The sequence below is a fragment of the Lathyrus oleraceus genome, chromosome 3 (assembly GCF_024323335.1).
Source record: "Lathyrus oleraceus cultivar Zhongwan6 chromosome 3, CAAS_Psat_ZW6_1.0, whole genome shotgun sequence".
NCBI classification, from domain to species: Eukaryota; Viridiplantae; Streptophyta; class Magnoliopsida; order Fabales; family Fabaceae; genus Lathyrus; species Lathyrus oleraceus.
In genome coordinates this window covers 378,106,150-378,117,851 of record NC_066581.1, presented here as the reverse complement: position 1 = coordinate 378,117,851, position 11,702 = coordinate 378,106,150, and the positions used below count along the sequence as shown (strand labels likewise).

Here is an 11,702-nt window from a genome sequence, read left to right as displayed (position 1 = left end):
AAACAGTGGAAAAAATACTAAGGTGGAGAATGTATAACAAGCACATTTTAGTTACACAATCAACAACAACATGATCCCACACCCATTTATAATAACATGTACACATTCTCAACCAACCAATAACATCATGAATAATCAACTACATATACCAACATGTATGCAATATACTCCATAACTAACTCATTATGCATGTGGTACAATTTATGAACACTCAGATTTATCCCGCTTCTGAATCCCCATCATAAGACCAGAGCACACCAATTTGTTACCATCATCACAGGTAACTCTTCACTGATTTCCAGCTGGAACCAGCTACTCGCTTCTGGATCCCCACCATAGGATCAAAACTGGACCAAAGTTCGTACACCATGATGCATGACTCTCAACAACATGCATTATCACCAAAAGGTTTACCAAAAGAATCACAATGCTTACTACACCATTTATGCACAACATCGGCCATTGTATGTAACAATTAATCTATTTTACGACATCAATAAGCAAAAATTAATAGCAACAACTGAACAAATGCATATTCACACACATCATTGGATAAACACAATGATTCGTTGACCGATCATACAAGTCATCACAAACATTACAACAGTATGCACATGACTATAACTCAAACAATTCACCAAGTACTACCATGAGGTGGCTCTACACGTTAGCTTTCCAACACTTCGAACCACGTCTCATTTGGACATACAGAACAAAAGTTACGGCGAAAATCGACAAGTGGACCAATCAACTGAAACAGGGAGCGATAGATTGACACAAGGGACCAATTGATTGTTCCAAACTCTCTGACTACGCTTTTTCATAATTTTGTAATGGACCAATCAATTGCTCAAGGAGACCAATTGATTGTTCCTTTGTTTCTGTCAAAAAAAAATGAGTTTTTAAGAGGAACCAATCGATTGCTCCATGAGACCAATCGATTAGTCTAAGCTAATTCTGCCCAAAAACTTAATTTTTCATGTACCTTCAGTATCCTTTTCATTCCCTAACTTCCATTCATTATTCCAATCAATTCTTCCAAAATCAAAAGACCCAAAATATGAATTTAACAGGGAATCATATTATCCTAATCATCAACATATACAACACCTAATTTCATTATAATTCACAACAATTCATCAGCAAATTTAACAGCTAACTTCATTATCAATCATGGATACAACTCAAGCATCAAACATTCATCAATGGCATAAATATACAGATACATGATCATGATGATTTCAGCATATATTCTGTCATAGAAACACATAGACACAAAATCAACCAACAACTTTCCAGATTTTAATCATATAACAATGCATCTGGTAAAATCATGGAACCCTAATGAGAGTAAGGACCTCTCTTATCTACCCCATCATGTAATACACACATATTGATGTTCATTTCTCCCTCTTATCTTAGATTTCCAACAACAATGATAAATATAGCAACTCCTATGGATTCCTCTTCTCAATCCTAGCTCTCCTCGCCAAAAGTCCTTGGTTATTCTTGCCTCTTATTTTCATGTACTAATTACGATTTTTGCCCAACTTATTCCTAACTTCTCTCCTCTTACCACATATTTTCCTCAATTCACACAAATGGCTCAAATCTCATATTTCACCAATTTTCTCATTTTATTGCTAATAATAATTTTAATTTTAATTTTTCTAATTATTTTCTAATTTATTCTACCAAACTACTACCTTCTCACCACATCCACTATTGCCACTGCACTCCAACAACATATAATCATATAATTTTATTTTAAGACATACCAAACACTGAACAATTAAATAAAATAAATTCAAATAATTCAATTAAATAATTTAATCGAATTTGGGGTGTTGCACATGCCCCTGACCCTCTCACGTTGCACAAATGTGTGTTGGGACACATGATCCTATTATGTCCTGGTTGTTTTCAATCATTACACGTGTAATAAAACCAGAAAATCACATCAAAATGCAATCAAAATACAGCCAGGGCGATTCCAGAGATACAACTCCGGATGAACTGCAATTTTCTGCAATGAAGAAACCCCATTGATGCTCCAAACTCCAGCAAAATGGGAATGCATGTCTATACCAACTATCTATTTGGAATGTATTACTATTTAATGCATCTTAAACGGTCTATGCTACCTAAAACATCATTCAAAACTCAAAAAATGGAATGAAATGAGAAACTTAGCCAACTAGAGTTATGGGTGAGAAGCTTGAATGTAGTGAGTGAATTTGCAACAAATGAAGTAGAATAGAGTGAGTGAACTTGAAGAATCGTGTAGAAACTTGATCAAATAGAATTTGTAAATGACTTTGCAGCAAAAGATCTCAAATGAAATTCTTTTAGTATTTGTAATGAAGGAGGAAGATGTATCTTCAAATTAAATATTGACAAAATAAGGGTGATTCGTTAATATGCACGAGAATTGTGTAAAAAAGAGTGCGTCAAAAAATACATATTTAAAATTCAAAGACAATTATGATTTTTTTACGGTAATGGGAGAACACCTATAAAATCTAAAAAGCAGTTTTCTAAAATCAATATGAGAGGTTAATCAACCGTTTTTATGTAAATATAATAAATATTTAAATATATATTTAATTATTTATTTTTAAAAAAGTGTTAATCCATTCATATGATAAAAAAAATGTTTCATTCTATTTTGAAGTCAATTTTGTTAACATGATAGATTTTAGGTGAATAAATTTAGTATGACACATCAAAAAGAGATTTAGATGTCGCATCACGAAATCTACCCAAAAAGAATGAAGACCAAAACTCAAAAAAAATAAAAACTATGCAAACCTAAAAGCAAATTTCTAAAACAAACCGATCAATATTTTAATTTTTAAAAAAACTAAATGATTAAATAATACATTTAAACTATACTAAATTAATAATAATGTATCATATGTAAATATAAAAAAAAAAAAAAAATCTGCCCCAAATTATAAGTCCATCTTATAATTCTAATGCATTATTAATATTATTCTTTTTTGCACTATACCATCAACTACTCAATTATTTATTACTATTTTCTTTAATTCTTTTAATTTCACTTTTACATACAATTAATAAAGAACATGTCTATAGATTCATATCTATAGATTCTTTTATATAAGAGATAATTTTTTAAATTCATTAAATAACTAATATATTTAATCAATTTTTAGATACATCAATTTAAATAAATCTAAAAAATATCTTTAATATAAAAAAACGGATATAATAATATTTAAACAGATTCAAAACTGTTGTGAATTGTGACTGAGGCATCTATTCCAAGTTTCTTTCCGATTAATGGAGAATGTTAGTTGAGACAAGCCAGCCCAAAACCTTCACCAAAAGTACTCGAAGCATAAACTATCGGAGGGGGAAGATAAAAATTATGAAACGGCTGACAGAGTATTTATGATGGGCACAGATTCATCCAAATGCACCACTAAATGAGTTGGAAACTTAAGGGACCAGAAGTCAGTAGCATTTCGAGAGAAACCGAGCAAGTTTAGGACAATGTAATATCATTTTCAAACAAAAATTAGGGCAGTATGAAATGATGCCATTTACATTGACAACAGCATATTTATTTTTGCATAAATATTACAAAAACAGGCCTATAACAAAAAAATGAAAAATGACGGCCAAAGCAGCCATCCGGAGGCACATGTGAAGTAAACTTGAACAAAAGAGTATGCCGGACCTTCCATGAAGTTTAAATTAAGCACAAAACTAAAATGAACTAGTATCGGTTCCAGTAGGTTCTGCGTCTGAACCAATTGTAATCAGGTAATCGCTGAATAGGTCCCATGGCAGCAATAGCAACATCCTGCAAGACAGACATACAACAATACCTTAAATTATGAATAAGAGTGGTGTCTCTACTGCAAAGTAAGACATATTTCATTTATTATTTTATTACCTTGTCATAAATAAATCGGTTTGCAACACGTTTAATTGTACTGGCATCAACTGCGTCAATTCTAGCAAACAATTCAGCAAATGGGATTCTTCGACCATATGTGAGTAGCTGAAAGATCATGAAGAAATGAGTAATGAAATATTTAACTGGTGGCATAAGCATAGTTGCACAATCATCTAACATCTGCTAATAATATTTGTATGAAAGTTTCACTTTCTAAAGTTTCAGTTAATTAGCTAGTAATTTTTTCATTTATCATAATATCATTGATTATAAAATCAGCCTAAAGTCCTTGTAAATAGTACAGCAACGAATTTGCATGCCACTATTTTTTTAATTGCGAAATGTAGAGTCTACTGGTACCTGGCGACCAATATCTTCAGCTACAGGGCTTGTTCCATCAATGTGAAGCAGAAGCGAAGATTTTAACTGTAAATTGAACATTTAAAAGTGAGTTAGTAACACTAAGAGCGGGATAAAAATTAATTTCAAGTAAAATAACATATAGTTTATGATAAAAGAAACTATGCAAAAAAGCAATATAACTAAAAAACAGCAGACAATTGAGTATGAAAGAACATTGAACAATCAAATGAACTTCTGGGCATACTAAAGGCTGTATATTACATGATGACCAAATGTCTGTGTTTATAGAGAATAAACACACATTCCAACACAAACCATCAAATTCTGAACATAATCTTTTGGAGGCAAAAATCAACTACACAAATTTAGTTTGAATGCATTACAAATACAGAGATTGAACAGGCTAATTCAACTTAACATGGGGTAGATAAATTGGGTAAGCATTTTCACTACGCTTTAAAACAATTTTCAGTTTAGTTAATGCCAGCAACAATCATGAAAACTGGAAAGGCCATGACAAGAGAATAAAATGCTGCTGCACATTCCCATATTACACCTTTTCCAGATTCATTAACATATATCAATAAGCTATGAATCAAGTATAACTGTATATTATGTCAACTTGAGCAAACTTTTAGTCCAGTCTCTTGAGTGATTATAAAAATTAACCTGCCAGGTCAAAAACATAATCACTGACCATGATTTAGTTGCTTATACTCAATTGAATTACCAGCTCGTGTAAGTCAATGATGTGAATATGGAATGTATATGCCCCATAAATTCATTTAACTTGCGCACAGATGTTCACTGAAGAAAGACCATAAAATATAGCATCATCACTGACCAATGACAACAAATTCCGATTGATTCTGTTTATCTGTAATTTTCATCATTCAATAACGGTGACATTATGTCATGGCTCAGTCTTAATGTCATATGCAATCATAATAGGTGAAACTTGAGTCACAACTTCACATAGGTTCCTATCCAAAGAAACTAGTAACTATCTCAAAGTGTTTCGATTGAGGAAGTAATAAGTTCAGATACATAATATAAGTTCATCAATCTACAATCGCACGTGTGGTAATTGTCCAGGTGATGCAATATGCTATAAACTAATCAAAAGCAAAAACAAAATTAACTTTGGTTGTTTCTTCAACATCGAATACAGCCAAAGCTTCGTAATAGAATGCATAAGCCAAATTCTGTTGCCACCTTCAATTATCAAGACAGGAAATCATTAAGTCAAAGTAGAAGCCTACCTGATTACGAGCACGTGTAACATCATCTTCTGAAACCTGATAAGCCAACTTCGTTGTATTGTACATTATTGCATAGGCCAAATCATCCAGGCAATCCGGCTGAAAGCACAACAAATTAAAGGGAAAAGTTTTATCCAAGCAATTGAAGTCGTGATAATTAAAAAGATAAATAACTAAATTAGCTTGTAATGCTAGAGCATGCCTAAAATATTGTATCTTCAACACAACCTAGGCATGCTGCTTTGACAAACATCAAACTATTAATTCATACACCGCATATTGCAAATAATAACACTATTATCCATTTTATTTCAAAATCAATTACAATAAAATGAAACTAAAGGTCATAGAATAAAAGGAGAAAAGAAATTAAGCAAATTATATTTGGCTTAGATTGCACTGAAAGTTGTTATAATTTCATTGAATTACGTTAAAAAGTTTTTAACAGAGTTCTTATACTTCTCACAATTTTTTTGTTCTAATCACTAACCAGTGTTGACTTTAACTAAAATACATAAACATATATATCTAAAAAAGTTGGATCATAATATAGGTTATTTAAACATTTCAGTGATGACATATTCACAATATAGGGAATCTATAAGAGGAATGTTCATTTGGCAGTAGCAGAAATTTCAAGTATTTTTTGCGTGTTTGCATGCGGACTTTAAAAAAAAGTACTTACGTGCTATTACTTTGTTTAAAAAAAATACTCTACAAGAGAACCACATTAAAGCCTACCTTAGCAACGGCGTAAATACCAAAAAGACCTGTGTCCTTGTAATTGGTATTAAAAGCCATCGTGCTTTCTGCAATTTCATTAATGCCAATTCGTTGTGCTAGCTCCGAACTGTTGACAGAAAAAAATTCACTTAGCTAAGCATGTATAATGAGGGGTATTTGTCTTTGGGTTTGAGAAAGGAGAGTGTTCAAGTTGCATACCCCATGTGCTTTCCACCTCCGGCTGACTTGTTCCAAGAACCCAACATTGCTTGCATGACCATCAAAGCAATTGAATCTGGATCTTTCCAAGATGCGCCTTCAAAAGCTACAGCAAATTGTGCAAGGGGAATATCATCATCAAGCATTCTGACCTGTTTTCAGCACAAGTAGATGAACATAGTTAATAAATTAACTAAAGTAACTGGTTCAAATCCTGCTCAAAATTAATATTTTCATACCTCAGAACCAGTGAAAACTGCTGGCTCTTTCTCTACCAACTGAGATGCTGTGGTGGGATTTGTTGACAACTTAGTAAATAATTTTTTCACTTGTTCAACAAAATCTTCATGCTTTACAGCTCCAGATGCAGCTATCACCTGGAAAAGTAGACCCACACAGAAAACAGCTATCAGACTAACTTCCATAACTAGATGTTACTCCCACTGTCCCAAAATTCAGTTAACCAATTCACAAAGATTAAAAAATGTATTAATGAAAAAGAGAAATATTCTTACAAAGTACCCTTATCATGTATAGGTGTATTCACCTTTACCATAAATGCAAAATGGGAGATACTGAATTGTGAGTGATAAAATGCAAGTATATTAATTAAAGGGCACAATTGAAAAGAAAAAAAATGGAGAAAGAAAAAGTACCATTGTATTGAAAACTGAAAGGGATCAGTCATTTGGAACAATTTTTTCCCAGAATGGGTATTTTGGATGAGGGAGTATTAAAAGAAAATCTATATAATAATTACAAGTTAGAAAATGACTACTTTCAGAGTTATGGACACTATGCATATATCAGTAACGATAAGCATGAGACACAGCTACATCAGTAACAATATGCATGAGACACGACTAATCAGTTATCTACATACCATCCTAGGAGCAGTGTAATGTGTCTGAATGTAGTCCTGCAGATGAGCTTTGGTGATTGTCTTAATGTTCTGAGCAGGTCCCAAAATGGTTCTGCCCAGGGGAGTATATTGGAAAGCAGTTGCGTGTAAGTGGTCAAAGATCACTTCTTCTGTTTGACCCTCAACCTACAAACAAGAGATATCATTTAACAAACCTTTCAGCAAAGAAGGATAATAAAACATATTACAGAAACAACAAAAAAAACAAACGTATTTTTACACTATAACTATGCTTGGATGAAGGGGTGAGTTTAATAGGAAAAGAAAGATAAAAAATTTGTTTCAAGTAAATTATCTAGTTTAAAAAATTAGAGTTATAAATGAAAGAATATCATCAAACTCAAGCGTCCTACGGCAATCCCTTCATCAGGCCTTTGAATCCCCTATAACTCTAACTATAGGACTATCCTATGAATTAAGATATACTAAATACACAAATGCTTTTAGTTCTACATATGTTTTCCATTTCAACACTCGGCTAAACTCTTAAGGGCAATAATTTACCATACATTCAACTGGAGATTATTCCCCAACATTGTATCTAAAACTTGATTCCAGTTTTTTAACAACAAACAAATATCTCCTGTGCACCATCTTACAGACATCCAAATAAATAAAAAGGTAATAAATATAATGGTTTTGTATGCTATTGTAACGCATGATCACATAATTAAACCTGTAAACTATTCTAAGCAAATTCTCACCAAACATATCAAATAGATCCATAAAGAATACAACAGATAATTTCTACCTCGTGTATAATGCAATTCAAAAATAAATTGTACACCAACAAAAGGCAACAATACCTCTTCCATTTCCCTAAGAATAACATCACGCTCCCGGCTGATCCGATTCTCATCGAATTTCGAATTCTGAAGAATATCAGCCAGAATATCGAGTGCAACAGGAACATCATTTTGCGAAACCTTAGCATAATAAGTAGTCTGCTCCCTGGACGTATATGCGTTAAGATGTCCGCCCATATTCTCGATCTCCTCTTCGAGTTCCCTAGCGTTCCGTCTTTCCGTTCCCTTGAAAATCATATGCTCCAAAAAATGAGCCGTTCCGTTTGTCTCCTCCGTCTCGAATCTGGATCCTGCATCGATCCAAACACCAACCGTCGCGGTTCTTCCACTGAGATTAGATTCCGTGGCGACACGGAGTCCGTTAGGGAGAGTCGTCACGCGTGTTTCAGGAGCGGAGAGGATTTGCGTATGGTCGCGGATTTCAGGTTTCGGTGAACCGTATTTGAGGAATCGCGGATCTGGATTTTCCAATCGTTGGAGTTTGGCTTTGACCGATTCAGCTAATCGATCGTAGACCATTACGTTGGGAGGAGGAGGTGAGGGAGGTGGGGAGGGTGGAGAGCGGGTGACAGGTGCGGCAGCGGAGGTGGAGAGGGAGACGGATCGGATGGAGGAGAGGATGGGAGTCCGCCGATTTGAACGGCGGACTAGGGTGAGGAGTTTGTTGATCGTCATGGCGGAGCACGTGTGGGGCGGCCCGGGTGCTAGGGTTTGGTTGTGGAGAATGAATAACCAAGTTGTGTGAAGTGATGAAATATGCTATGTGAGGGAAGGGAAGAAAGAGAAAAGAGTGAGGAAATTTTGAGGGGTGTGATTCGGAGAGTAGTAATTAGACTATAGACTTTGTCAAAAACAAAAACAGATATCACCAAGGTAGATTCTATTTAAATGGTGTAGAATTTTGGGGGAATTCGGAGTATGTCACTCGTTCAAGCATCAAAAAATTTGATTTGTAGTATTTGTAACCCTTAGATTGAAATCAGACAATTTTGATTTAATATAAATTTTAATATTTTAAAAATAATAATATAATACTAAGATATAAATCCATTTAAGGTGTAATTGCATCAAAAATTAAGTGCATGGAATTGTGGGCAAATTTTGTGCAGATAAATTGATAATTTTATCCAGCACCCCCTCAATTATACGTGCACTCCTATATATTCTTTAATTTGATCATAATATCTTCATAGTTAAAAAAATAAAAAATTTATTGAATTTTTAAAAAGTCGATATTGTATTGTAGTAAAATTCAAAAAAAAATTGTTTTTACCAATAAATTAAAGAGTTTTATATATATATTTGTATGAATTTCTAACGATAATTTCAAAATAATCGATAAAAATACATATATGATATTCATGTAACAAAATTTTGGATTTTATAAATTGTTAGTAGGGTACCGGCCATTTTAAAAGTTTTGTAACAAAACAGAAAACTTTACCCCGTACCCCTACAATTGTACCCATACCCCTACATTTAAATTTTTTTTACCAAAATACCCTCATATAAATAGGGTATATTTTTCATTTTTAAATTTTTTTTACCATTTTCGTCTGAAGATTTTCGGAAAGCAAATTTTTCACTTTTTGGCATCGTAAACCGGAACACTCAGAGTAAGTCTTCCGGTTCACGTAATGTATACCGGAACACATGCCTAAAGAGTTCCGGTTTGTTTCCTTTTGGGGCACTGAACCGGAAGTCTTTTAGAAAGTCTTCCGGTTTGGTTTGTTGTATACCGGAAGTCTTTCTTAAAGACTTCCGGTTTGGATGGTCTAAACCGGAACTCTTTTAAAATGTGTTCCGGTAGTCATCAATTTTTTTTAATTCACCGAAACTCTTATTTGAAGTGTTCCGGTGCGTTTTTTTTTTTTTTAATTTTATTTTATAATTTTTAATAATCTTTTTAAAATGCCAAAAGGGATAGAATGGGAATTTTTAAAAAATTATAGGAGTATGAGGCTAACTGTAGGGGTACAAGGTAAAATTTTCAACAAAACATTATTTTTATTTTTATTTTGTATATTTTAAAAAAATTGGTAGGTCCAATTTTTTTTTTGATCTTTTTGTTTTTCTTAATGCAATTTTATATAATTTGATAAAAAAATTATATTAGATTATTTTTTAATGAACTACTGAACTTTTTTGAGATAAAACTTTAAAACATGTAATTAATAAAAAAATAGATGAATATTTTTTTATAGATGAATATGAACATGTAATTTTATTTAATCATTTATTTTATATTAGGCTTTTTAATATTTTTACGTTTGAATGTTATTTTTTAATTCAATAATAATACTTTTTAATTTTTTTTAAATGTTGTTAAAAAATTTAAATGACATGATAAGTTATAACTTTCGATAATTTCTTATTAGAAATGTGGATAAACAAATATGGATACGAGGATTTTTTCCAAATCTCAGGTATGGAGACGGGTATTATAGTACCATGCCCAAACTCACCTCATTGTCATCCCTAAAAGATATCAACAGCTTGGTTTGCAGAAGGAACATAATCCAAACGTATGGTGTCATTAGTAATATGATGACGTACAAGATGACAAACAATTTTAACGTGCTTTGTGCGCTCATGAAAAACATCATTATGGAAAATCCAAATAGCACTTCTATTATCACAATGAAGCATAGTAGCAGGAGATTGTGTAATGCACATATCATTTAACATCCATCGTAACTAAAGTAACTTAGAAGTAACATCAAAAACGAGATTCAAATTTTGTACTTGAACGAAAAACAGTTGATTTCTTTTTGCCACACCATGAAATATGGGAACTCCCTAAGAAGAAACATTACCATGTTGTTGAGCGAAGATTTATTGGGTCCCCTGCCCAATCCACTGTAGGAGAATTGTCATCCAAGGCGCAGCGGAATTTAAAAATTTCTCCATTTAGTGATCCTTACGAATGGGCATGATCAGTGATAGAATCGTTACCTCTTGTGGCGATTCAAACCTTTGGTGCAGATCTCTGATAATGATCAAAACCTTTGATACAGATCCACGGGGCGATCACGAACGTTGAACGATGACAACGTTTGGCTTTGAGTGAGAGAAAGAGGGAAACAGAATTCCAAGTCTCTACTTGAATTTCAGTCTGAGTGGAGTCGAGTGGAGTGGAGTTACAATGCTTCTATCCAAGGGGTTCTATTTATAGAACCACTTGTGTGGGCTTCAAGCTAAAAAGCCCACTTAAGTGTATTTTGGCTCATATCTTATAATATGCCCAAAATCACTTAAGTATTTGGTACCTTACCATATTTTGTCTCCCACTTAAGTGCACCGTACCTTACGGTGTTCCTTAGTTACTCTATCTCTCATCAATCCGTCCTTTGTATGTGACCCTATAGGTTTTCGCGGCGTTGGCAATTATATTAAATCACGCATTTAACATAATAAACAGTGAGCGGTATCTAGCAACACATCACTGCTATCCAAGTCACGAAAATGTCATGTGATCT

The 11,702-nt window shown here is 33.2% G+C and overlaps 1 protein-coding gene across 1 annotated transcript; it reads right to left on the bottom strand.

Annotated features, from left to right (window-relative positions):
- Positions 1 to 3,510: 3,510 nt before the first annotated feature.
- Positions 3,511 to 9,090, bottom strand: LOC127127811 (probable mitochondrial-processing peptidase subunit beta, mitochondrial). The gene is made up of 9 exons (XM_051057093.1): positions 8,224 to 9,090; positions 7,379 to 7,543; positions 6,735 to 6,872; positions 6,496 to 6,647; positions 6,295 to 6,403; positions 5,554 to 5,652; positions 4,289 to 4,354; positions 3,926 to 4,033; positions 3,511 to 3,832 (listed from the first exon to the last, which is right to left on the bottom strand). Exons 1-9 carry the CDS (start codon positions 8,896 to 8,898, stop codon positions 3,746 to 3,748), a joined length of 1,599 nt encoding a protein of 532 aa, XP_050913050.1. The 5' UTR covers positions 8,899 to 9,090; the 3' UTR covers positions 3,511 to 3,745.
- Between the last annotated feature and the right edge of the window lie 2,612 nt (positions 9,091 to 11,702).

Bases quoted from the DNA above. Each gene is read 5' to 3' on its own strand.
- LOC127127811 (XM_051057093.1), bottom strand. From the start codon at position 8,898: ATGACGATCAACAAACTCCTCACCCTAGTCCGCCGTTCAAATCGGCGG. The intron at 7,544-8,223 runs GTATTGTTGCCT...TCTTGTTTGTAG, and splicing joins TTCTTAGGGAAATGGAAGAG to GTTGAGGGTCAAACAGAAGA. The intron at 4,355-5,553 runs GTAGGCTTCTAC...TTCAATTTACAG, and splicing joins TTACACGTGCTCGTAATCAG to TTAAAATCTTCGCTTCTGCT.